Here is a 27,106-nt window from a genome sequence, read left to right as displayed (position 1 = left end):
GCACGTGAATCACATCTCACACACCATGAGCGATCATCAAGACTGTGTAGTGTAGAATCCTCAGCCACGGGTAGCGAATAGTGTTAGAACAGGGGAGCTTTAAGGCTAGCGTTAAACCGCACAAAAATCAACACAAAACATCACCCAAAATGGCCGGACTTAGTGTTGATGACGTTAAGGTTTCGCTCCAGAAGTTTGGCCTGTACGATTACGTGGTGTTTGTGCTGATGCTGATGAGTTGTGCCATGATTGGAATATATTTCGGATTTCTTAAGAAGAAAGCGAAAAAAGGTGAAGCTGAAGCTGACTATCTGGTGGGAAATCGGCAGATGAAAATTATTCCTGTTTCATTGTCATTGATTGCGAGGTATGACGAAATTCTTTGACAACTGGAAAAGATGAATACACTCATGAGCTTGTCGTACCATTCTAGTTTCATCTCCGGCATATCACTGCTCGGCACGCCGACCGAGATTTATTTGTATGGCGTGCAGTACATGTACATCGTTGGTGGAGTGATTACGATGGGATTCATCATGATGTACTTCTATCTGCCTGTTTTCCACAACCTCAAGCTTACGTCTACCTATCAAGTGAGTTACAAGTGTGGCTTTAAAGTCTGTTCAAACTCCTCTGCAATAATGTCCTTTCTATCTTCTAGTACCTTCAAACCCGGTTCGATCGACGAATGCGTCTCTTCGGGTCAATTCTTTTTACCTTGGCAACGGTAAGTACAGTTCATACAGCTGTTCTTCACGCATTCGTAGATTGTGTTCGCAAGGTCAGCCATAAATCGACGCTAAACCACAACACAAAACAATAATAGACGAACTGCACGAGTGTTGTGGTCGGATGAGGGCAATCTTTTAATTTACCTCAATTGAGCCAGAGAGGTGGACAGACTCGGTCAGAGTTCTTTTACCTACCAAACGTCAACAACAAACGGTCGTGCACGAATGGCTTAAACGGATCGTATCGCCAAACAACGAGTTGATCGTTTTACCGAGATTGCATGTTGCCTTCGTGTCGGCAGCCATAAATGATGTTTGCGATTTTGCTTTTTCCCGCTAGATGGCGTGGCTTCCAATAGTGATCTACGTTCCAGCGCTCGCTTTTAACCAGGTAACGGGCATTAATGTACATCTCATCACACCCATCGTGTGTGTCATCTGTATCTTCTACACCTGTGTCGGAGGCCTGAAAGCCGTCGTGTGGACCGATGTCATCCAGACGGTGCTCATGTTCGGCGCAATGGTTCTCATTATTGTCAAGGGAACACTGGACGTTGGAGGCCTATCGGTGGTGATGGATCGCGCGAGGGCTAGTGGACGGATCGAGGGTCCCGATTTTCGCTTTGACATGACCACACGGCACAACATCTATTCCTGCGTGATTGGCGGTGTCATATACTGGCTCAAAACAAATGCCGTCAGTCAGAACATGATACAGCGATATCTTTCCCTACCAACATTGGCTGCTGCCAAGAAAGCACTGTGGACATTTATCTTCGGCACGTTGGTACTGTTGGCACTGTGCTGCTACAGTGGATTGCTTATCTACGCCAAATACTACGACTGTGATCCTCTCACTACCAAACTTGCCAATGCAAAGGATCAGCTACTGCCACTGTTAGTAATGGACACGTTAGGAGACTTCCCAGGACTTCCTGGGCTGTTTGTCGCTGGAGTGTTTTCCGCCGCCTTGAGCTCACTTTCCACAGGCTTAAACTCCATGTCCGCTGTGGTACTGGAGGATTTCTTTAAACCTTTCTCAAACCGTCCTCTTTCCGAGAAACAAACTTCGTAAGTTGCCATCCACTTGTTTGCCTTCGAAGTGCACGTATTTACTTTCAACCTTTCTTCCTCAGCATTATCATGCGAGCTGTAGTAGCCGTTTTTGGTGCAATCTGTGTCGCCTTGGTACTGGTAGTGGAGAAGCTTGGCTCTGTTCTTCAACTCTCCATGAGCCTTGGTAGTGTAAGCAATGGTCCACTATTAGGAATATTCACACTAGGCGTGCTGATTCCGTGGGCTAATGGAACGGTAAGTGAATCATTATTGTGCAAAACAGGCCACAAAATACTTATCAATCCAATGTCTATTAACAGGGAGCTATAGTAGGAGGATCGGTAGGACTTGCCATAATGATTTGGGTTTGCCTCAAAGCTCAGCTTGCCATTGCCACTGGAGAACTTGCATTCGAGCTAAAGCCCGTCGACACCCGAGGTTGCAGTTATCATTTTATTGCAACAGAACCAATGAGCATGCTTGCTATTAATACCACAAGCCTACCAACCGTTTTAACTCCAGCGTAAGTAACAGTCCAAGATCCCTCTAGAGAGTATTTAAAACAAGATTCTCACAATCTTACAGTGAACCTGAGTTTGCACTCTATCACATATCCTACCTGTGGTACACGACCATGGGAGCACTGATCACGATCATCATCGCCGTCATTGTATCGTTTATCGTTGGTCCAAACAAACCGGATGAGATGAATCCCAACCTTTTCTCGCCCTTCATCCAACGCATCCTGATAAGGCGCCGGATAGCAGCACACACCCAGCTCGAAATGGCAACCGGTGGCATCAAAGAGATTATCCAATGATTGATTCACCATGATTGCCATGCCAAACGTCCGACCCGACAAATGGCGATGAATTTTTCATCTTTTCACTCTAGCTTAAAATTGAAATTAAAGAACTTTCCAAACACAACAACTCTTTCTTTCTTTCACTTCCAAACGAAGGGTACAAAGAATGCAAAAGCTGTGGCTAGAAGTAAGCGAGCACGCAAAAAAAATCGCACCGAATCCAGATACCCCCGAGATATCAGCCATTGGTTTTTTTTTTTTTTGGGTTGTTTCTCATTTCTTATCCACTCTCCAAACAACTGGCCAAGCGCGGTTGACGTCCCTTCGCAACAAGGCTCAGATGACGGTCTCGGGCACGGGAACCGGTGGGTTGTTGGCCCAAAGTTTGGCAGAAAGTGACAGCAATAACCGAGGCGAGGCGAGCAACAACCTTAGAAAACATGGGGAAATAAGAACAAAAAAGAAACATGGGCTAAATTATTGAAAGATTTACTACCATGGCTCCCTTGGTTTGGTGTTTGGACCCAAAATTGGAAAGGGTTGAACACCGAACCGCCGAACATAAGAAGACGAAGGAAAAAAATTCTCTCAACCTCGTCACCGACTGTACTTGAATCGTTTTGCTCGATGCCACCGGCGGAAAATTGCTTCCTGTATAATTCTGCATACACTTCTTTATTTTCCCGTCTTTCTTTCGACCATTTGCACACATTTTTTTTTCAACCCGTTGTCTTTCCCGCGTTTTTATTTGACGCCAAAAAGTAGAAGCGAAACAACCAAAAGCAAAAAAGCAACCGAAACCGCCCTATACCGCATTGCAACGAAACGCACACAGAAAATCAAGAAAATCTGACAACTTCTAACGGGAACGTTAGCCTGGGACGAGAAAATAGTACTCAAAAAAAAAAACATCCCCGTTTGCGTGTCGCGAAAGGCAAAAAAGAATGATCCGAATTAAAAGTAAATATTTGATATTTCTTCCTCAACTCCTTCGAGCCCAACCGAGGTCGGAGCAACAACAAAAAAAAATCCGCCAGGAGAAGGCCGCCAGCGGTGTTGTTGCGCCATCAGCGCCTTCCATCGGAATCGGTTTCTGGTAAGGCAGGAATGATGGTTTAAGTAATGGGAAGCAACGAACATCAAGAAAAAAATCTCACTCACACACACAACGAACGGCCTCCCGCACCCGACCACTTTAAATGAGTCAAAGGAATCCCACCATGCAACTAGCAACTAGAAAAATTTGCCCCGTCTCGGTTGGATGGGTGGCCGGGATCAAGTGAAAGGGTTACTGTTTTCACTTCACTCCCCACTTCGAATGTGGCACCCGCTTATCCACCCACCGGTACCCAACCACTCTCTGCGCGACTGTGGAACCTTCGTCACGGTGCAAAATTTTAAGCACACAAAACGCAAAAACCGAACTGAACCAAGGTGCGTGGAATGGGAGGGAAAAACAAGGGGTTGAAATAGCGGACCCCGGGATGTGGAAAAACAAACTTCAAATAAGCCAGAAGTCCGATAAAGGAAGAAAAATGGAAAATTTGTGGATTTTTTAAATTAAATTTTTATGATTTATTGTTAATTTCATTAATTAATTTATGCCCTTTTACGCCTTCGCCCGTGGCCAGGCACGGTCGGTAATGATATCTCGGTTATCATTAGATGTGTTTTTTTAGCCTTCTTCCCCCACGCGTCACCATATCTTCCCTGCTCGTCCCCCTGCATTCTTTTCCTGCACCAGGCGTGGGTGAAATTGGAGGCAAATCTTTTTCGTTTTGCGGTTTGGTTAAGCGACCACCGGAAAGCATAAATCATGGTACAAGATCTCACTGATACAGAATCGTCTTTCCCCGAAGTGTCGCAAAAGGCGAAAGTGGACGTAATTTCTTCCCTTTTTTTATTTGTTTTGGTTTCTTATGTCCACTTTATTTTCTTTTCCCCATAAATATCGATCTATTATTCGTGAACCCTTTTGCTTTGAACTCTTGCGCCGTTCATTGGTAAAAATATTGTATCTATTAACAAATAATTAAATATTGAATTGTGTTGAAATGGTCCTCTGAACGAAAAAGAGATTCTGCTGCAGATCGATTTTTCTCAAAATAGGAAAGCCATCCGAAAAAACATTATCTCCAAGGATCGAAATGCCTTGTAAGAAGTATCGACGAGAAAATACGACAAGCTTTTTAGAATGCTTGCTAAAATTTTGTCTATCTTCAGTACGCATCCGACCCACACTCATGGGATGCTCTGCACACAAATAAAACCATTAAGACCCTTTTCAAACAGCATCGACCGTCTAAAGCATTACCAATCGCTTTTCCAACGTTCAGAAGAAGAAATCACTACCTTTCGAAGCGAACGATATCGGACGATAACTTTGACAATAAAAACCATAAAGCCACCAAACTTACAAGATGTTTTCTCGAACGCATTAGTAGACGTGAGGATGCTTTTGGATGGTCTAGAAAACCTATTCAGGGTTTGGTAAACAGTACCACTAACTCTACCACACATGATTGAGGAAAAAACCATCCCAAAAAAAAGTCGGCAATTGTTACAACTTACAAGGCGATTGTGTTGGCATTAGAGAAAAAAAACTGTGTTCAAAACTCTTCCAACACACATACGACAATCTGATGCTGCTCGGCAAAAAATAAAGTTTGTTCCTTTCTTTTTACAACAATAAAAGCCGCTTAAAGTCATTTAATTATACTTTCCTGCGAGGCCATCATCAATGATTCTTTGTGTAAGTGTTTATTTCAAATACATAACAGCATTTTGATCAAAAGAACATACTGCTCCATCCACTATTGAATTTTCTTTTATTTTCTACTCACGTAAAACATAAACTCACACACATATCAGCGCGAAGCACACGCATCACTGGCATGTTGAGAGCATCATGTCAACCACCATCAAACGCAGTGTACTTTTCCAAGCTCCATTGCAAGCCGCAGAAGCACCAGCACCAGCAGCATAGCAGTACAGTCTACGATGATTTGAGATAAAAGATTGAGTTACCGGGACACAACGCCAAGAAGAAACGCGCACGATACAACGGAAAACTGATGACGGAGGGCGATTCGTGTACCAGGTCTCAACAGAAAAAAAAGTCACAAAGAAAATTGAAAAGAATTTTCCCCGATTATGCTTTTGATGTGATTGAAATACACGAAAAAAGTAAACATCCAAACACGCGGAAATCTGTCACCGGCCTGTGTGCAGGAAGGCATCTACTCTGCACCAGCACAACGCTCCCGTAGGCGTAACTGTGTGGTTTGGTAGGTAAATGAAACCAAAACGCCAGTAAATGATATTCTGACGGTTTTTTTTACAAATCCTTCGACGATATGCGTCTTACGCAAAAACGTCAACCGAAAAAATACCAAAATCCTTAAACGTTTCTTCACAGATTGATAGTGAACAGTCATCGGCTCAAAAGGATTGGCATTGTCAGGTCGTGTAATCCTCTTTTCTCTTCGCTTTTCCTTCTTGCGAACCATTTTCCAGCAAGGTAAGCATAATTTTCGATATTAAATTCACGGTTCTCGCTTCTTTAACTCTTACTGCATGACTTGCAGCAGGTTTTTAGTAAGCGAAAACAAAAACTTCTCAATAACATACGAATAATTGAGCAGTGAAAGCAATCATAGCTAAACTTCTCCACCTCAAATACATTTCCAATTACCAGACTGCCGCATTTCATCGAATCATTTCGCGTCTTTGCATGTCCACACAAAACTACACCGGAAGGAAAGCCCTTTCTTCTACACTATCACGTCTGGTTTGCGAATACTTTCGTAAGCAATTTCCGTTCTGCCGAGTTGTCTACCGACGATTTTTTGTTTACAGACTTTTTTTTTCTCCTCTGACCGATTACACAGCGGACTGCGGACCCGAACCACACCAAACGTCTTGTTTCGAATTAATTTAATTATCCTACGAAATTTGGTGCCTTCATCACATGCCAGCATAAGCCCCTTGTGGCACGAACTATATTCATGCTGTCCTGGGGAGGAGGGATCAGCAATTTGTAGCATTATTTATGACAGTTCGATTTCTGACATTACATGGCCAAACTTTTCTTCTACGTTCTTAGCTTAAGGAAAACTAAAAAAAGGTACGAAACAAGTTGAAACAATCTTACGTTACCGCCACCACAGTTACTGCAGCGAATGATGTTAAATTTAGCTGTCAGTTTCACAACAATTACCGGCATTTGACTTCAGTTTCGCTGCGGTTCTTCAAACCCGCTTTGTTTTCACCTTCATTACACTGTAGTGTTGTTTGTTGTGTGGAAATGTAGTCTATTTCCATTCACATTTAATCACGGAAGGAATCGAAAGATTTGAGCGACGATTTGAATTTTGCGGCACGATGCAGTGCAGCGCCTTCATATGTAACGTTTCGCGCTAAGCGCGTTGCCTACGCTCAGGCGTTTTCGATGTAACGCGTGGAGCCGGTACACTGCCAGTTCTTGCTGGTAATTTTATAACGAGAAAACATGCCAACCAGGTTCAGATAATTTAAAAATTAAAAGCAAAAACAGCGAAGAATAATTATTACTATTATACTCTTTTCTGTCAAATTTATTGATCTAACGTTCACAGTTTGATAAAAAAATGGATGTCACTTTTTTAAGGATATTGAAGGCTCCTGAAAAATTCTACTCATCCAAAATATTGCTTGAAAATATGGCTTAAACAAAACAAAAAAACATATTCGTAGCAACGCGGCTGGAAATTTTAATTCCTTTTCCCAAGACGAAAACCGGAGGAAATTTCACGATTTCCCACTTTTCCGCACTGGATGCAACCATTTTTTTCAACATCCATCGCCAGATCGGACAGACGAACATGGGGCGTTTGTGAACGGACATTAATAAATTTTTTAATTATGAATTTACATAAAAAATTATCAAATATCTTCAAATTACAGATAATATCTATAAATCATACCGAACAGAAGCGGCACCAGTCCCCGAGGGACCATCGTCATTACTCCCACAATTTACGCTTGTCTAGAGGTTTAGGGACCTGGGCATGAAAGTGCCGGCCGTGGTAGCTGTGGGGTTTTTTTTCGCATGCTATACAGCAGAAGGCTTTGGATGTGTTTTTTTTTTTAGCTTCAAATATGGTTCCTTTAGTGAACGATTTTGTTTCCTTTTTTTCTCTTTCTGTTCTCCTTCACCAGTGAATGACCCGTTCTGTGCTCCTTTGTATGCTCGACCAAGATCCGCCACGTCTTGGGAGCTGTCCAAGTTGACAGTGCCTGCGAAAGGAATCTCGCGAGAGGTCAAAAAGAAAGTGAACCAAAGACCCAAAGGCAATGGCGAACAAAAAATCCCGCGCAGTGCTAAATTACACTGCTTCTTTGCCTTTCATTACGGGCCTTCTCCCGGTCCGTTTTTTTTTATGGACCAATCAAAGTGACAGTAGCGAGCCCCACCATTGCACAAGTAGCAAACGCCGTAAAGTCAAATGACTTAAATTTAACGCTCGGTCGCTCGGGATTTCGTTGGTCCTGGCTTTCCACTCGCTTTCCACCACTAAAAGGCCAGATCAAAGACTTGAATCCTGTCGAGATGAACCGTCCGACCGAGCCGCCGCAGTTCCGGAAACCATCGGAACCCAATGCAGCGAGCAAAAAGGGTTCATCTACCTGGACAACCGTCTGACAGCGTCTCATCCAACCCCATTCCCGTGGAGATGTTTACTGGGGTCAAAAATTAATTTATAATCAAATTATAAAATACTGCACGGCACAAAGCCTCCCGGCCGTCATCATCTTCTTGTGAGTCTTTCTGGCATTTTTGACCGAACTTTCCCGAGGTTGCAATACCAACGCGCACAGACGCGGTTCATCGAATCGGTGAAAAGAAAATCAGCTGGGATTAGGTTTGCTTATTACGTCCGAGGGATTCCAAACGGCCGTAATCGTCCGGAATAGGAATGACGCTCTAGGTCGAATAATGCCTCTCGATGGCCCCAGCGTGGCGAAATGACTGCGCTGCAATAGATCATGCGAACAGGCCATCGGCACAACACTGGTGCACGGTGCCGCGTCACGAGAAAACGTCGTTCAAGGAACGTAAAACGTCTTAAGTGAAAACTAACGAGTTGTTAAAAACCCATAAACTGGACTGTACCCTGCGAAAACAGGGAAGCTGATCCGTCATCGTTGTCGGTGTCGTCGTCGTCAACCGAACTGCAGCACCGTCTTGGAAGGCGTGCAGAGTCATCTGTCAGCGAGAACATATTTTCCTCGAAGGATGTGCAATCCGTAAGCCACACACACACCACCACCACCAGTAAGTCAGATAATTTCCCCATTCTACCACTCTCTTTTGTCCTGTCGCCTCAGTCGCGCCCTTTTACGACATCCCGAAAGAGCTACCGTTCGTTTGATGACTACGGTGGGCTTGCTGACGGACAGTTTGGTAGGATAACTGATGACACCGGCATGAACGCAACTCCGCTTAGAACCCGGTGACAATTGCCCATGTGAGAATTCCTCACTTTTATTGATATGGACCCAAAACTTCCTTTCCCATTCCAATGGGCCGTCCGATTGTCGGAGACTGTGCCAAAATTGCCGCAACACTGTACACTAGCGTCACGAAGTGCAGTTAAAAACAAATAAAACCAACCCAACCGAACGAAGGAGTGTTTCTGGGGCTTCCGGAGCCGAGCCGGTACGGTACCGGACTGGCCGATAATTCGCTGGTTTATACGATAATCGCACGTATTTCGTGTATGTCCATTTTTTGGCTTTTGTCAACCCACACAATCCACTAAATTCTGCTAGCAAATGGAAACCTAGGAATGATTTCGATAATGTATGTGTTACGTGTGCCGGTGCATAGATCTCGCCTGATGGACGGATATTGACACGAGTCTATAAATAAGAGATGAACATGTGGAATCTGCTAGAGATAGCGATAGATGCCTAAGGCCAACAACAAGTGTATCATCAAAATGTTCGTGTAAATTCGATACGTATATACAGTCTTCTTTGTCCACAAATCAATACACTACTCTCTTGTCCCGACGACTTTTCTTTTTCACTCACATATTGGATTGGTAAAGATCCACAACTGTTGTGAATAAATACGTGCGATTGAAGTGAGAAGATATTGAGAAGGGCCAAATTTATAGAAAGGCGAAACACCAAGTACTTCCTTATTTTTTAGAGCAAAAAGCGCTAATAAAAGTCGATTCAAATTTTGGTTCGTACCCTAACAACCCATAATTATTTGCATTTTTCTACATTGAAAAAATAGTGCGAAACAGTCAGTAACCAGCTTGCTTCATAAAACAATTTTTGCGCGCGTTTCTTTGAATTTGAGAACATTATCCGGGGATGACCCCGATCACAATTAAACGTATCTGAAGTGCAATCGTGATTAGTTCGCACGCGAGTGAAAATTTAATAGCGAGATGGAACACTACGATCGGATCGAAGCCAAGACTAGCATTCAACGACCGTGAGAGGACCCGAGAGCACCATCAAAGATCTCGGTAGATCGGACGGGAAGCGCGGGAAGGCTTAGTCGCGATCAATGCGACGTTTGCCCGGCCAGCTCTTGGCCGTCGAAGGATTGCCCTAGAGCTAAGGGCAAATGAATGTCACCACGGCAAACCGGTACAACCGAAGGATTAGAGTCACGTCAAAGATGGCGCATACCCATCGGTTAGTGCCCTCTTGCGGTTTCTGGATTTCGGAGTACAAACTCAAAAAGAGCGCCGTTAAAAAGAATGGCGCAAGTGCGCGTTGGAATTATATCCAATAAAAGGGGCAAGATGAAATTGTTAAGAGCTGCTACTTCTTCCGTACACGCCTTATGGACTCCATCAATACCCTGTAACCACCATACATGTATTGCTATCCCTTTTTTCCCCTACCCGAGAATAAAAGTGATCAAAATGGTTAGAACCCACTGAGAGACAATTGTAATAATTAAAGAAATAAATCAATGCACAAATGAATAAGTAAATACATTAATAAATAAATAAATCAGTTTGATTGATAGTACATACTATCAAAAAATGAATTGTCCGCATGCGGCAAGAATATCTCGTACTTACCTATACAACAGGTGGCTAAGAAGCACACGGTCAGCAAATTGATGTCTGCATAACAAAGCAGTCACAAAGCATACGATATGTGACCCCGAATTAATTAGCAGATATCTTCGATCCTCACAAAAACCAGAACAACGGACAGACCCGGGCGCTAACTCTGACACAGAACTTAAGCTCTTCTGCACGGACACAATTATGAACACACCACTCCGGCACAAACACACGGACACGATTTTCGCACATCGGCACCCTACAGGCCCACAAATCCACAACGAGAAACCGATTTCAGCCACAACACGGACACTATTATGAACACAGCACACCCGCACAACCCCACAGATTTTGGCACATTGGCACATCTACACTACGGATCATAATATGCACATAATATGCATATATGATCATACCGCGTACGTAAGCATCACATAACGGTTTCACTACTGTTTTCACGCGGGAACGGTTGGATACGGCTCAAACTTCTTAAGTCATCGAATTCGTGACCATTTCGAGCTACGAGCAATCAACGTGAATGCGCTTGGAAAATCAACGGTACCGGACGTTCGAACGGAGTTAAGGATGGTGATTGAGATGCAGCAGCCTGCATGGTCACTGAAATGACGTATGGAACCGTATGTTACCTGACCAGCGTACAGCGCACCTGAACAATCGCAACATAGTGTGGTTCGAGAAGATGTTCCAGGCGGCCGCAAACATCAAGGGCGAGCACCACGTAAACCGCAAAATGCGTGGATGACCGGAAATAAAACGCAAGCAGAAAGTTTCGGCAATGGTTATACAATTCGTTGGCAGTAGTAAAACATCATCTTAGACGCCGATGCCGATGTGTTGCATTACATCGCAGTTGACCACTCTTCGACGATAGCTCATCCAGTAGGAAACGGCCTCTACAAGTATAAAATGGTAAGAATGAATGTTAACGTCCGCGGTGCCACACCATAAGCTATCATTTGAGGGAATCCGTTGCTGCCCGCGCATGCTACTTACTATGTTGATGTCCCGAGCTATCCACCTGGAGTCGGGCAACGCGCTTGCCATTGCATCCTGCATCATGCTGGATTGAGCACTGCAAGATACGGTCATCGATGCGCTCATGATTGAACTGGCTGACCCCGACTTCCAGCAGAGCTGTAACCAGGCGCCTGCACCACATTTTGGCGGATGCTGGGAGATTTACACCGGAGGCAAGCCAGCCGCCGTATTTGCCGACGATGATGTTCCGAAGGGCCGGGTGTACGAGATAGTAAGGGGCAAGCATTGTCAGACAACACAGGAAAGGAGTTTGTACCACTAGACCGACTTAAAACGAAAACAGCGTTAGTAAATATCGCGGAAAAACTATTTTCCCGGCGACGAAAGATTAGTAGCAGAATACAACGTGCTTGAGAACTCACAGCGGAAGACAGTGACAGCGACGGGAACCCAACAAACAAAATCTTACTTCTCACTACAGTGAGAAACACCTGCTCACTATAGTGAGAAGTGAGATTTTGTTCCTATGGTTGCGTGGGTAAAGGCCGGGCTACATTGATCGTACTCCTGAGTGTAATTTTTGTGAACGCATACGCCATCTAGCGGCGGCGGGTCGAAGCTAGAGGCTGGTATAATTTATCTGTCAAAAAGCGTTTTGGGTCGAGGAGCCTATAATTTTGATCACAAACCAGTAAACAAACAGCTCGGTGAGTATGTTCGATATTTTGTCGTGTATGTTTTTTTGAAAATATGTGGTAATTTAACATACATATTGTATTTCTAGCCATGGAACAAGCAGGAAGCAGTGGACGCAATGAAAAAATAGTAAGTACAACTGTTTTTAACGAAAATTGTGTGTGTGTGTGTGTGAACTGTTGTCTGTGAATCGCCGGCTCGGCTCGGGGCCGCAATTGAGCTGAACATTTTATTGAAAAATGTAGTGTTTGTAGGTTTCACAAGTGCTTAAATAATTTGTTGTAGGGTTTGTCCATCTATTTCATCATTTAAACTACATTGCAGAGTGTGTGAAACTGGTTGTTCGTTTTGGTATTGTAGCGGTTTTTAGTATAGAGCGAGTTTTTTTATTCATGAGGAACGGCTTTGTCATATTGCTTGGTAGAACTTTTTTTTTTATAAAATTGTAAGCAAAATTTACCGGCCTATTTGTATACATTTAATATAAAAATAGCACGTGTTACGGCATACAGACAGCCTGGTCGAAAATTGATGAGACACCAAGCATGAATAATTTTGGCACTTAAATTATACCCACATCTAGCTTGCGCTGGTCGCCGCCAGATGCGCTAGTGAATATAAAAATTACGCTTGCGAGTACGATCAATGTAGCCCGGCCTTAAAACAGACTGCACACTGCGGAGAGCGTTGGTGGTAATGTTTGCTGGGTCTTAACCACTGCTCTAAAGAATGTTTTCGATCGACTTGAGCTTGACCTTGGTCATATAAATTCTGTCAAAACTTTCTTTTGAGTGTTTAGAGGGCTCCTTAGACCCTACGAACAAAATCTTGATTCCCACTATAATGAGATGTGCGACATTTAGCTCCTGGGGAACACTTTCTCACTTCTCACTATACAAACAAAATCTCACATCTCACGATACCCTATTCTTATGTCGTGTTTCCACTTATCGAGCTCCCTTAGTGAGTGACAAAGTTCTCTTCTTTGATTACGTTTTGCAGCTCGATGGATTCATGTTCAACAGCTCAGTTTTCCACCAGTTTCGGAAAATATACAGAGTTTGACACCCAAAAGCTCCTTAAGTGGAAGCCTACACTTACAAACCGCGAATGGCAGATTCTGCTATGATTGACTAAAATTTCGTTCAAGTTTACCCATTATTTAAATAGAAGGCATCTCATCAAAACTGACTATTTATTTTTCCAACACAAATTGACTGAAAAATGACAACCGACTGCACTCAATCAATTGCACTAAGGAAATTCTTTCACTAATGTGCATCATACTGCAACACGTATCAGGATGCCACACGTATCAGGATAATGTTTCTTTGTCGAATACCCAAATAAATTTTAGTTTTGAAATTTTGACATATTTCTTACTTGGTAGTTAAATTAACCCTGAAACCACCTCCAACTTTACCATCGCGAGTCAATATCACTTCCATTATCCAATCACTAGCGGGCAATGCTGGTGGAAATCGTTGCTCGTCCAGCACGTAGTTATGGATCGTGTAATTGCCCTTTGGAAAAGGACACGAGTCTTGTGGGGGCAGGTTAGACATTTCCAGCAAATGCGGATAAACGACTTCATCTTGTGCAATGATCTCACATAAGGAACCAGCCCCATTCACGAACATCTGTTTGTTTCCCATAAAGTTGACTTTGTAAACTATCCAGCGGACCTAAGTGTTTGATCAGAAAAAATTGTCAATAGTGTTTTTGTACATTCCGCTTCTTAACAATCATACCTGTGTTTCTCTGCCTGCGTTTTGAAGCACGGTGAAGGAACCCGAAACACCAAGCTGATTCTTTCCCTGGCGCGTCAAACGGATAGTCCCGTAATCGATCATGTCTTCTATATCCCGAGGAATTCCCTCAAAGCTGTTTAACAACACTTCGTACAGCTTTCAATGGAAAAAGCGTCTCAGTACAATTAAAGTGCATATCCTGCTGTTTCTAACACTTACCACTCCATTTACTAAACCTATGGAGCACAATAAAATAGCCCACGTACATCCGACTGCCAAAGTCTTGTTCATGATTACTCGTTTCGTTACCAGTACTGAAGTTCAAACTACACTATACTATCTTTTTATTACTGAAGCTCCGTTCGCAACGCAATTATTTTGTTATATTACGATCGATGCGTCAGATAAGTACTATAATTACGCCAGATGCTTGTCCAAGCACATTGGACACTATTACATGACCAGTTGCATGTTACGAAGAGCTGTGCGTGTCCATCACCATATCAAACTTTCGTCAAGTACTGACAATAGCAGCACAGCAGCTTTAATACATCAGTGCAATTCATGAAATTGCGTTTTCAAATCAGTCTTCTCAGTAATATCTTACGCCTGCACAGTCGGCGATAATGGTCCTTCTTTTCTTATTCCGGTGGCAATCCAAAGCCGGATTTTAACGATTTCGATTCGAAAAAAGGATTTCCCGTTCGACGCCGTACATAAAAACCTCTGGACCAATACGATGCGGTGCGCTAAGGAAGTCGATAGATAAATCACACCCAATAAATCATCTTCCTGGGTTGTCGTCTGGCGAGAGGATGCTTTCAAAACCATCCACCCAGCGAAGAAGTAGTTTACAGCTTCCGAAAAAAATGACTTCATCCCCTAACGGGTTCATTTATTTGGATTGGTTTTACATAAATTCATCCCACAAGGCTCCGAGCAAACCGTCACATGGACGAGCTTGACGATTTAGGGTCGATGATATATTGGCAGCACTTTATAATGATTGGATTTGTGTTCGCGGATGTCGGATATTCACGTGGCGAAAGCGAAAGAGCCTTCGCCGCCGAACGTGACTCGATTGCGTGTGTGCGATTGCCCGGTTTGCTCTAAGTGTCTGAGCCGCCAAACAAACGGCACAAGTTCATGCGAAGATGTCAGTGATTGCAATAAATAATAGATATTTCATCCTTCCAAGTGGCAACCATAATTCACCACCGGCAGCGTGTTGAAGACGTACGCCTGTACCGAACCTGTGCCTGCCTGCCTGTGCCACCCTTCTTGGCACTTCATTACGTGTTTGCTCTCGGCTCGGCTGTGGCCAACCCGGCTCACCTGTCACGGAAAGAAGCTCAGCAGCGAAGAACCACTTCTTCTTTCATTGCCAGGCAAGCTGTCAAATTTCATTTTACCAAACTTCTTCGACGCTTCTTCACACATTAGCACTCGATTGTGTCCTAGCGCTGGCAGATGCCCTATACCGCCACCTTCATACGGCGTGATGTATGGATTGTTGCAATACGATACCGATACCTCCGCCGACCACAGTCAACGGGGCAAAACGAAATCAAGGGACACGTGGAGAGTATTGCTATTTCTCGTATTTATAGGATATGCGTATGCGATATTTACTTTTATCTACTATACACTCTGCTTTTGATTTATGATGAGAACAGTGAGAAAGAAGCAGCTTATCGGATTACGCCCGTGCCACGTAAATGGATAGCGCCTGTAAGGCGTTCATTGCTGGGTGTGAATATCCCGAAACCTCCCCTTGAACAATTACTGTCGATAAATACTGAAAAATGACAATCTTGCATATATTGTACCATAACAAAACAAAACGTTTCCAATAAAAAAGAAAATACCACCCTTTTTCCATGTATGCAAATAGTGTTCGATATCAATCTATACTGTTTCCCACCCCCAAACATACTCTAAACGATCGTCCAAGCAGAACAACCTACAACAACAGTAACACAAGAAAACAACCTCAATTTATCCCTGATCAATAAATCAAAGTCATCATACACAAACGCACAAATTTGATGATGGATATCAATACATTAAAACTACATAAAACTTACCCTTTATTCTCGTTCCCTGCAAATCTTCGAGCCGAGCCTGTGGCAGAAAGTGGCCACAATTCGAACGCTATAACTCAATTTTGGATCCCTCCGTTTTTTTGTCCACTTTATCGGTAGAGTTATCTTTTCCGCCCAAAATCCCTTCCGGGCACGGGAAGCCCCGACACGCCACAGGAACGAAACGACCGAGGAAAAAAAAACCGACCGAAGTATCCATTCCATATTCCACGTATCACTCGCTACAAATCTCTAAGCCCGCAATCGTGTATATGTGGGGTATCATTGCAAATGAAAGCCGGCAACAAGAACGTCCAACAGAATAAGGAAGTCTCCCTCCCACCCACAAACATCTCGACCAATTCCCAGACAATATCCTAGCCGCAATAAAAAAGCGATTTTCCAATATCCTTTCAGTTCCGGCACATACGTTTCGTGCGTGTTCAACGCCATTCCATTAGAAAAAAATGTCTTGCCGGATTCTTGTATTCCTATGAATAGACCACCACTTCGGGGAATGGAGTGGTGAAGATATGTAAGATATGTGATGCTGCTCAATTGCCCATTCAACCTCAGCCCGAACCCAAAAAAGAAAACTAAAAAGAAAAACTGTCGAATACTTCAACCGTATCGGACGCATCCTTTCGACGGTGGACTATCAACCCCGCCGAGTGTGTTCCCTAATCCTTTTATATTCTACCAAACAATCGAAGACGGAAGAACGTCCGTTCTAGACACAAGCGCATCTAGTCATAAGATAACCCCTGCTTCCAAACATCTCAAAATATTCGGGTGGATTCTTGCAGATTTCAAGTGACAGATAGGACACCGATAGGAATGAAGCTTGGGTTCGATTTGGTCGGAATTTTGGCATTTTGTTTATTCATTCCCCCTTGTTTTCGCGAATAGACTCCTCGGTTTTGGTGAGCCGGAATAAGATAGGGGACTGTATGTTCTGCATATGTAGAACAAGTGAAATGAATATATTGTTTGTTTGGTTTCTGCATTTGCAAACGGTTGTGGTTGTGGCACTTTCTTTTTTGCCATTTTACCCATATCCGTTTCGTTCGGGATTCTTCAGCAGAAGCGTTTTGAATGCGATTCAATTTTCAGAGGGTGCAAGTTATCTTACCTCTGGGGCGATAGTAATTGCATGTATCTGCCCACAAGTACACAAACACGCTCTACTACTTCCCACAAGCATTCATCACATATCAGAATCATTTAGGGACTCACCCCGAAGCAACTGCATGCGTATGTGCTATTTACACGGCGAAAGCATCATTGCGTGTTGAAGCATAAAATCTTCTTCTTGGGTTCTGCTGCTTTACAATTCCCTGGAGCATTGTGTCCGATTCAAGCCGAGTTTCTAATATCATTTGTGGCTAGCGGGTAGAAATTACATGACTTTTATCGCTTTATAGCCCCTCGAAGGTTTGTTATCGATTTAAAAAAAACACATTCCTTCTTGTTATCTTTCCAAAAAAGAGCTAAGAAGGTGTTTGCTTTGTCCTTTCAATGATCCCCTTTCCAATCCAATTTTATCTCCTTGTGTTTTTGCAAGATCTCTCGGTCCGTTAGCAAATCAATATTTTCTAGTCGATATTTAATGAGCCATTTCCAACAGCTAAAGATTTAATCCCAACCCCAGACCTGACCGGATGGTGTGGATGTGTCTTGCAGTTAATGGTTCGTTCTTATCGCCGAACACTGGCGACGTTTCAAATGCATTGCGCATTTTTCTTTTTGCTCTCTTCCAGTCTCTCTTCTTTCCGTCGGCATATCATACATCAAAAAGTCGTTATCCTTGAAATATCTCTTTCCTTTCACTTAATTTCCACCATATTGATGGTGAAACCATAAAATTAATGTGCAATTTATGCACAGTGCCGAAACGTACTCCACCGTGGCAGCAGAACAGAATAGCTCATTCTCTCGCCGTGCCAGACGGGTCCGCCGTGTGCCGTGCGCCGTAGGGTTGCCACGCTCACCCTGGATCACTCCGGCAGCGCTAAATTTCACAAACCATCGCAAATCTTTGAAATCATTCAACCATCTCGTTCTACGACGCCTGGTCTGGTTTTGGAAAGAAACGTGCCAGGCGTCTCCATCGCATGCCGTCTCCGTCGTCAATATCGTCTTAATCATTTTCTTTCTATTAAGCAATAATTTCTTTTTCCCGTTTCGCGTACCGTTCCAATCCGTTTCGTATCGTTTGATTTCCGGCACGAACTCACGAGAAAAAGAAGATGTAAAAAATTGGCATCTTCTCGTGCAACTTCCCCACAAAGTAAGGGCGCCTGTCGAATGGCTTCAAACTTCCCATTCCCATCCCATAATAGACTGTTCATTTGGCAGAGGAAAAATCACTTACCGACTCTCGATTGCCGGAGAAGAAAGTGAGGAAAAAAATTATAACCTTCCTTCCTGCCCCACGCGACCTTTTTCTTCCTACCATCCTATCCTACAGACTGGCGGCAATGGCTATGACTATGGCGAAATTGAAATTTTTCTCTAAAAATAAATTATGCATGCTAAATTACCATACATAATAGATAAATAATGTATTCAATATTTATTCCCTAATATCAATTACTTCCTGTTGTTGTGCTTTGTGCTCTAACGGCACACTTTATTCTTCACTTTACGCCTCAATACATAATCTTTCGCGGTTGCTGTTCACTCGAAGCCACTCGGAGCAGTCTGTCGAATCCTCTTCAAAGCATCACATCTCATCGTCGTAAGAAATCACATGAAAGTATCAAAAAAAAATCCACTCAGCCCAGACTTACACGCGACGATACATGTTTCCTTTCGTATCGTAGCCGTATCGACAGCAGCGAATGGAGGACACCAAAAGGCCTTTGAAAACCACGGAAATGTGATATTAAAAAGTAATAAAATTCGTGATATTAAAATTTACAATATCGGTTCCGTTGCTTGCGAAAATGCTTACTTCTCATCATGCCATTGCTGCAGCTCTAGGGCGGAGCAAGCGTTTTTTTTTTTTTCTTTCAAATTTTCTATCCATTCTGGCACCCGGTCACATCCGGAAAGGTATGTGTAAGTATCGAAACTGGATGAAGAACTCCTCCTGACGTTAGTAGTGGTAAAGCGATCCTTCAAAGTCACGTTGCAGTGAGCGGGTTTTCCACATCGGTGACTCTGAACAGGAAATCTGTGCTTACATCCATCTGCACCACAAAACACGCAACAGATAGAGATTTTTTCCCCCATAAGCTGTAGCTCTTGCTTTCGATCTTCGATAAGGAAAAACGCTTAATAGATTTGCTCCAAGGACTTCAAGGACCATACAAGTGACTTTCCAAAAAAAAAGGCACACAATACGAAATGCAAATTATCACGTTCAACATCCACATCGTCATCATCCCTCGAGTTTTGTGCTGCTTCTCCTGCTCTGTGCCGTGTTTTATAATCGCACACAAAACAACATATCAAAGGACCACCAAGACAAGTCCTCCGTCTAACAACGTGAGCACAATAAGCAGCCAGCTTCCGTGACGTTGTTGTCTTTTATGTTTATGTTTTTAGAAATTAATTTCATTCCAACTTTCACGTTCCTCTGGTGACCGTTCCTGTGTGTACTTGAGTACTTGACCGTGCGTGTGTGTGTGTGTCCCTTTCTCAGAGTAACAGATTTTCCTTAGCTTCATAGAGCATGGGACCATCTTTTTCCCCAAAACTCAACCCACTCACTCATCCAAATGTTGTTTTTTACCGTCATGACGTTCGGAGACTGTCGTGCGCCATGTCACCTATTGTGGAGATAATTTACATTCAACGGGGCCCAACACACTTCCCCGAGGGCAACTTACAAAAAGGAACTGCTCCCAGAGCTGCATCACGGGTGAGGCTCACTAAACTCAAGCAACGTCGTTGTTGATAAGGTACCCGGTACCTTCGCATATGCAAACGCAAAATCTTCCCAAGCCTTGCCTTCTTTTGCCCTTTGGCTTAATCGGTTATGCCCGGCCTCAAACGACGAGTTTTGACCACAAGAATTTTAATTTATTTTTACACACCGACTCACACTCCCTGCGGCGTATGAAAAAGGAGAAGAAAAATGCACCCGACACCCGATCACGTACATTTCCATTCTCCTTTCCCATCCATCTTACGCTATCCACGGTCGTGGCGAATTTACCGAACCTACCGAATGGAAGAAAAATGTTTCACGCCAAATGTGCTCCCACTGCACGGTGCCGTGAATGTTATCTTTTAATAATAATTGTAATATATTTTGTTCATATGCAATTTTAAATAATTGTAACGCTCGGAAGAATTTCACTTACTCAACGGGTGAAATGGCCGGCTTGGCTTATCCCGCGCGGTTCTACGCTTATTTTAATTTCATTATTCTTGTAAACTACCACAAACACGAGAATAGCCGTAGCGTTTAATGCATCCCACACACATCCACACTCGACCCATGCTACGTGCTACCCTTATTATTTGCCCTTTGCACTGCGCCTTTGGTGGGCATTAGAAGAATTTTAAAAATTACAACCTCTTTGTACATGCAAAACAGATAAACGCGCCCGCGCTTGTGTCCCGCGTACTTGTAGCCGTGAATGCGTGCGGCGGTAAAAGGGAGGCCACCCTCCGGGGACTTTCACACTCCTTTCGGCTTACCGGAGTTATCCTTTTGCCAATGCAAATGCTGTCGTTGGTTTGAATTTGTGTTTTTTTTTTTTTTTTTGTTGCTTCTATTGTCAACGGAATCATCTTTTACCGTGCGCGCTGTGGGTTTTAGAAATATACAAACAAGCAAAAAAAAAACACATCCATTTGCCTCTTCTTCACGGGCGAACCATAACTGACCCTCTGAGCGTATGTGGAGTATAATAATAATGTTTTATATAATTATGCTTGTCTTGCCTCGTGTTTGCTCACCGCTACCTCATTCGAGCAAATTCGCCTTACTTTTAATTTATATTTTTATTTAATTCATTCCAAAAAGCTAGCACAACTCGATGCTCTTCTCAAGATAAGCGTGTCCTTCTGGTACTGTTTCTCAAATCTATTCATCCACTCGTGCCTTTCTCTCGTACCACACACACACACACACACACACTCACACACAAGCGCGGCCCCGTGTAGTCCTTCGCTCATGCATGCATTTTTGTCTGCGATTCGTTTCGTTTATGCTGATAGAAATTTTTCACCAGGTTTTTCTTTTGTCTGTTTTTCCCGCTCTTCCCGTATCACATACGGAATTACTCATATTACGAAATCTCGGATGCGTGATGGCTTTTGCATTTTGTAGAATTTAACTTTTTTTTTCATATGCTTGTTTGGCGTCATCCTTTTCGCACCCAGGAGTTCAAACAACCTGTCACTAAACAGGATGAAACAGATTTTATTCATTTCCTTGTTGATGCTGCTTGGTCTCGCATCCTGCCACACGAAAATGATGCTGATCCTTTGCGGATATTATAATTTCATAATACATATCTGACATTTTTATATTTAGATAAGCATATTAAACAAAAACAACACATACACAGACGCGAATGTCTCTCCGCTCTCCGTTGGTTGTAAATCAACACTTTTCTGAAGGATAAAATGAATTTTTGCATCTTCTTTTTGCTGTCCCATGACCAACAACACCTCGATTATATGAAAGGATTTACGTGGTTAACGCGTGTTTGCGATGGTGTGCTCGTAGAAGCATGTGTTTAATGAAAACGTTTGCTACTCCACAGACGCTAGTAAATCGCATCGCAGGAGGAAAAAAAAAGAAATCAAACACATTGCGACACAAATGTTGCAACAAAAAATGCTTTCAATGCGATAGTCTAACGAATATGCTTGTAAACGTGGCTACATGTCAAGCCACAATAAATTCAAAAGAAACCACACAAGCGCATACAAAACCTACGCGTTCCGGATGGTAAATCATTTAATTAGCTGGCGGTTGCTATTTATTCATTACACATAAAAATGATACGACTGGATGCATCGCTGTTTCACAATTCATGCAGTCTCAGAATGCCTTTGTGTTGCTCTGCTTCCATCGTTCCGTAGCGACATGGTGACAATTGGCATCTAACATCACTTGGCAGCATTATTTAATGCAACCAACATTCGCTGCACTTCATGTGAATCGATCCTATCTATAACGACCACGTTGTGTTGATTGACGTCTTTCACATGATGCAAAATAGCCATCATTCCTCTAGTTACGGTTCCCGTCAGCTCAACGTCAGCCCGATAGCTTTGCACCGTTTGAAGGATGCTGCTGTTCAAAAAGATCGCTGCCACGTACATATCACAAGGTGTCCATATTTCCTCTTCCGCATACACCTTATATTCCACCCGATTTAGCACCTCCACGGCAGGGTTAATCGTTTCTGCAAACGTCTCAAATCGCCATCTGGTTGTGAACGTTTGCGCCAGGACCGTTTCCCATGGAAACACGTGCACGATCATTGGAGAGTTGTTGATAACAATATGGGCTGCTTCAGGATCGCGAAAAAAGTTAAATTCGGCCGTCAGTGCTGTGTTGCCCACACCGTGTCGATTTCCACCCAAAATGTACAAGCCGCCTATTTTCTCCTTCGTCTCCGGATACATTTTGTACAGTAGGGCCAAATTTGTGAGTGGTCCTACCGCGAGTAGGGTGATCCTGTTTGGATACTATTTGGTATATGATACAAACCTATATTCATTTGATTAACTTCCTTCTTATAAAGCTTACCATTTCAAACAGCTCTCTCATAGCCTCAACTGCGTGGATCGGGTGTAGCGAGTCCACCGAAGGTAAACAATCAAACTCCACATCTCCAAACCCATTATTGCCCCAAAAGTAGTGGGAAACGTTACGGTTCGGTCCAGGTGTTATCAATGGCTCACTCGCTCCAACGTACACCGGCACGTCCAATCTATCCAGACTATCGAGTACACGCAGCACATTAACCAACACGTCTGACACCCGAGCATTTCCGTGCGAACAGGTTACGGCCTGGATGCAGATGTTGTACCGCTCTTCGTTTGCCAACAGCATAAGCAGCGCCCAACCATCATCACCACCTCCATCCAGATCCAGAATCACTCTTCGCGGACCGTCCAGGTTCGTGCTCTCGGGCGGACACTTGGTAGCCTGTGAGCTCGCTACGAACGTAGCCATAAGTACAAGCGCCGTACGAACTGCCGAACTGCTCATCTGCAATGACCCAAAGCCAGACCGAAACCGAATCATGCCTCATTTCAATTTCCGATGCTACAAATTGGACGTAATAAGCTATAAAATTTATTCCCGAAAAAATGGCAGCAATTTATGAGCTAGACAAATATCAATTTCCCCTCGTTAAATTTTTATTCGTCCCTGGTCGTTCCGACGTCCAGGCAAACGGTTCCCCCGTGCCCTGATTATTATGAGTCCACAAGTCCTAGCAGAACGAGGAAGAAAAAAAACATACCGGAACAAGCCAAACAAATCCGAAACCGTCCCAAACGAACCTCCATTCAACATTCCACCGTGACTACGCAATCAAGAAGGAATCAACAATCTTCAGAACATGGTAACAAATTGAATTGATTTGATCTGTTCGCTCACGAGTCAACTTTTTTTTAAACCTTCCCACACTCCACACCGGGCCACCCATTAGGATCGGATGGACCACTTCTTTCCGTTCTCTGACCATCCAAGCAATCATAAATAATGCGGCCCTGCTTGACTTTTCGTCCCTGCTTAACTCGCAGTCAACCACGGCAGTCTGTCCATCGGCGCCCGTCCAGCCAGGATCATCTGCCCTGACGACCTCTTCGAACTCTCGCCAGCATCAGTAACGACTCTTCCGCAAACAAACAAATGCCACCCTCCCGAATTGTGACCCTCTCGAAACCGGTGGCAAAGATGTTACACGACCGTACCTAATCTTCTATTCAGATTTTACACGATGGCCTCATTGTAAATGCACCCTCTATTGATGGGCTATTCTGCGAGACCTTTTTTTTTTTGGGTGCTATTCAGCGGAGTCGCACGAGGAGTCTTTGATTCCTTTTGTTGCACGACTCTCCATCTTCACGAGCCGTTGTACAATCTTCAACAGAAACTACCACTCAATCCGGTACCGGCTATCATTTGCTGCCAAAAGGATGTTGCTCAGTGTAGTTTGCTGTTTTCGCAAGTCATAAATAATATTCCTAAGTGGGTGGATGATGTTCGCCTTTTCTTGCTGCTGCAACGCAAACCGCCTCAGCAGTAGTGACATCAGTCATTTGAAGGCATTTTATGCAAAGCTGAAGTAACTAATCGGGTTAGCCAAATGTGATTGATTTGACAGGGAGCACGCTCGCAGAATGGGACGGTAAATCAAACCAATGATGTATCAATCAAAGTTATCTTCTTGGAATTGGAAACTAAGCGAAAAACACTCGCACTCGAGCAGCGCACCTTGTATTTAAACACCTTCACGACACAGAGTACAAACGAACTGTGATATCTTCACTTGAGCTGCCACATACTGAGCAGACGTTGGACTTTTAATTCTTTTCCACCTTCTTCAGTTTCTTTGTGTGCACAAGCAGACAGTTTTAAATACAATCGTTAAATGATTTCAAATTCGGTATGCATTGTTTGTTTCTTGGGTATGTCCTGCCCTAAGCTAATTGCTTAAAGAAGCTTTATGACCGCTTCTGGAAGGTTAATTAAAGCAAACAGATAAGAAGCGTTGTCTTTAACCAGTTTTATAATGACATTGCTAAAATGCACAACACAGTCAACGAACTTTAACAGAGCAGGTTCAAGACGATCGACAAAAACACGTTACTAGTTCTTGCCGAACGACTAGTACTCTCACTCTCTCTCTCTCTCTCTCTCTCTCTCTCTCTCTCTCTCTCTCTCTCTCGCTCATGTTGGCCTCGACTACTAGATCGACTAGGAGATCAACTATTTTTATTTAAACATCACTGCACAATACCAGTGGATTCTAGTGTATGTGTGAGCTTTGGCTTTAATAAACACACCGGGAATAATTGTTGTGTCAAAAGCATCATATATTTCCATTATCTTATGTACACCTTGCTTGTATTTCCATTTTTCGCGCTCTTCCCATAACTACTCTCAGTTCAACTTGCTCTGTTTTAATGCAATTCATTATACGGCTATTGTCACCTTTGGCCTTATCGCGCACTACACTCCACCGCATTGTGTTAGTTTAGTTTTGAAGCGTTGCTAATTTTTATAGCCTCCACTCTCAAAGATCTTACCTTTGCACCCTGCATTGCCTCGTTCTGCACTCGCTCCCGTGAAACAGGATTTTCCATTTCGCATACCTGCACTGCTCCAGTTTAACAGAAAAATAAGATGGAAAAATGGAAAAAGCACTTCCTCTCTACCATTCTGATTAACTTTCCACTTTCGCTATAATTTATTCACCTAAATCCACAATAATATCATAAAAAAGTACAACTCTTTCCGTCGTGATTTTTCAAACGCCGCGAAACTACAGCGTACTCCGTAACAGCTCTACGGAAGCTGTACCTTCTCAATGGATGCGATGGCCTCGGCAGTCGAGCATGCCACGAATAAAAATGTGATTGCCACCACGCGCCTCCATTCAGGCGCAGCATCGTCGTCGCAGCATCAGCATCTTCCACAAGGCAGGCAGGAAGAAGCCTACGGATATGGCTTGGACAATGTTTATGGAACGGTCTTTTAACCGGTGAGCCACTTCCGGCTTCACCGAACGCTTCATACCGTCATCGCGACGTCACTTTACACACATAAACCACAATTAGCTCTTCCACCAAATGATAATTGTGAATTATATGGTAATGTATTGCGCACAGTTTTTGGCTCCCGTTCCGTCCATCGTAACATCTCACCAATTTACTCTTCCGGTTCCGGCAGTACGTTAAACCGTTACCACACAATCCACCACTACCGCTACGGTTCGCAAAGATTTAGAAGAAATTCTTCACCCACCAAAGAGTTACAAAAATTAAAATAGGACTTAATTTCGCCCACCCTTTACCATCCCATCCCTTGATCTGCGACTGCAGTTCATAAACTCGGATAGTCTCACCTTAACACGCTTTTGCCGTTTCCAGCTGAATAGCTGGCACTGCGACTGCTTCCGGTTCACCGGGACCTCACCTGTTTGGAATCGCGAATCCGTGTCAGGCGACGAGAGAAGTAAATTAATTTATGCCCTTTTTTACTTCGAACCCGGCCCAATCCTACACCTTTCGAGCCTTCGAGTTATGGCAGCGAGTTGTGCTTGCAATGCAATGATAATGTAGCGTTTTGGAACTCGGAAACGGGTTACTTCTTTTTTAATAACAAATAATGCCGAGGGAATTGAACTTACTGAGAATAAAATTGGAATGTTTATGCATACTTAATTTGGTGCAACGGTTCAGCTATTTTCAGCCATGATTAACCGTTATGGCTAAGGTGTAATTGCATGGCGATGGACACATTGAGCTACAAAAGGAAGAAGTGCAAAATAGAGCAAACACTTTTATTAACTTCGAAGATGAGATAGAAATCGAAATCTCTCCCTCCATATCCCTTCCTCTCTCTTCTTCTTTCTCTCTATCCTGTCCGAACATCAAACGATGTATTGATCGGGAAGGGAGGAATAGTTACTGTTGTGTTTCTACTAATAGTATACCCAGGCAGTGCCGTAATTGTGGCCGCTTTAACTGTCGTCGTCGTGGGGTAATTGTTCCAGTAAGACGAACCCCTATCCCAATCACGGTCTCCATTGCTATCGTTGTCATCATCATCTCTACCACCATGACCACGTCCTCGATGTGCAGTGCTAAAGTTCTGAATGAATTTATCATAAAATAAGTTTGTTGTCAGAAAACACTTTTCTACGATCTTAGTACAACACTCACTAAAAAACTTATTATGACGAACAGAACAACC

General features: G+C 43.3%; 5 protein-coding genes across 6 annotated transcripts in view; 3 read left to right on the top strand and 2 right to left on the bottom strand.

The window, feature by feature from the left end:
- The window catches only part of LOC126558632 (14-3-3 protein epsilon), a 321,858-nt gene that overhangs the window by 130,639 nt on the left and 164,113 nt on the right, over positions 1-27,106 (top strand). Inside the window, exon 1 of one of the 2 annotated variants that reach the window (XM_050214682.1) lies at positions 23,740-23,744. The exons of the other annotated variant lie outside the window; for it this stretch is intronic. The gene's annotated coding sequence lies outside the window, so the exon portion shown is untranslated. Of the gene's footprint in view, positions 1-23,739; positions 23,745-27,106 lie in introns of those variants that run through there. 2 annotated transcript variants of the gene reach the window in all.
- LOC126558356 (opsin-1-like) overlaps positions 1-27,106 on the top strand; it is a 306,086-nt gene that overhangs the window by 218,590 nt on the left and 60,390 nt on the right. The window lies entirely within an intron of this gene.
- LOC126559790 (sodium-coupled monocarboxylate transporter 1) lies at positions 83-2,726 on the top strand. The gene is made up of 7 exons (XM_050215963.1): positions 83-367; positions 434-593; positions 662-727; positions 1,072-1,802; positions 1,868-2,042; positions 2,108-2,310; positions 2,373-2,726. Exons 1-7 carry the CDS (start codon positions 150-152, stop codon positions 2,605-2,607), a joined length of 1,788 nt encoding a protein of 595 aa, XP_050071920.1. The 5' UTR covers positions 83-149; the 3' UTR covers positions 2,608-2,726.
- Positions 13,748-14,410, bottom strand: LOC126559267 (uncharacterized). Its single transcript, XM_050215396.1, has 3 exons — positions 14,339-14,410; positions 14,120-14,275; positions 13,748-14,053 (listed from the first exon to the last, which is right to left on the bottom strand). The coding sequence occupies exons 1-3, from the start codon at positions 14,408-14,410 to the stop codon at positions 13,748-13,750; spliced, it is 534 nt and encodes a 177-aa protein (XP_050071353.1).
- Positions 22,279-23,520, bottom strand: LOC126559859 (pyrimidine-specific ribonucleoside hydrolase RihA-like). The gene is made up of 2 exons (XM_050216032.1): positions 22,925-23,520; positions 22,279-22,863 (listed from the first exon to the last, which is right to left on the bottom strand). Exons 1-2 carry the CDS (start codon positions 23,423-23,425, stop codon positions 22,279-22,281), a joined length of 1,086 nt encoding a protein of 361 aa, XP_050071989.1. The 5' UTR covers positions 23,426-23,520.

The sequence above is a fragment of the Anopheles maculipalpis genome, chromosome 2RL (assembly GCF_943734695.1).
Source record: "Anopheles maculipalpis chromosome 2RL, idAnoMacuDA_375_x, whole genome shotgun sequence".
Lineage (NCBI taxonomy): Eukaryota > Metazoa > Arthropoda > Insecta > Diptera > Culicidae > Anopheles > Anopheles maculipalpis.
This window is presented reverse-complemented; position numbering and strand designations above follow the sequence as displayed.

Coding starts and splice junctions, on each gene's coding strand:
- LOC126559859 (XM_050216032.1), bottom strand. CDS start 23,425: ATGATTCGGTTTCGGTCTGGCTTTGGGTCATTGCAGATGAGCAGTTCG. Junction 22,864..22,924: donor TGAGAGAGCTGTTTGAAATG/GTAAGCTTTATA, acceptor TATACCAAATAG/TATCCAAACAGGATCACCCT.
- LOC126559267 (XM_050215396.1), bottom strand. CDS start 14,410: ATGAACAAGACTTTGGCAGTCGGATGTACGTGGGCTATTTTATTGTGC. Junction 14,276..14,338: donor TAGGTTTAGTAAATGGAGTG/GTAAGTGTTAGA, acceptor TTCCATTGAAAG/CTGTACGAAGTGTTGTTAAA. Junction 14,054..14,119: donor ACGCAGGCAGAGAAACACAG/GTATGATTGTTA, acceptor TCAAACACTTAG/GTCCGCTGGATAGTTTACAA.
- LOC126559790 (XM_050215963.1), top strand. CDS start 150: ATGGCCGGACTTAGTGTTGATGACGTTAAGGTTTCGCTCCAGAAGTTT. Junction 368..433: donor TCATTGTCATTGATTGCGAG/GTATGACGAAAT, acceptor GTACCATTCTAG/TTTCATCTCCGGCATATCAC. Junction 594..661: donor AGCTTACGTCTACCTATCAA/GTGAGTTACAAG, acceptor TCTATCTTCTAG/TACCTTCAAACCCGGTTCGA.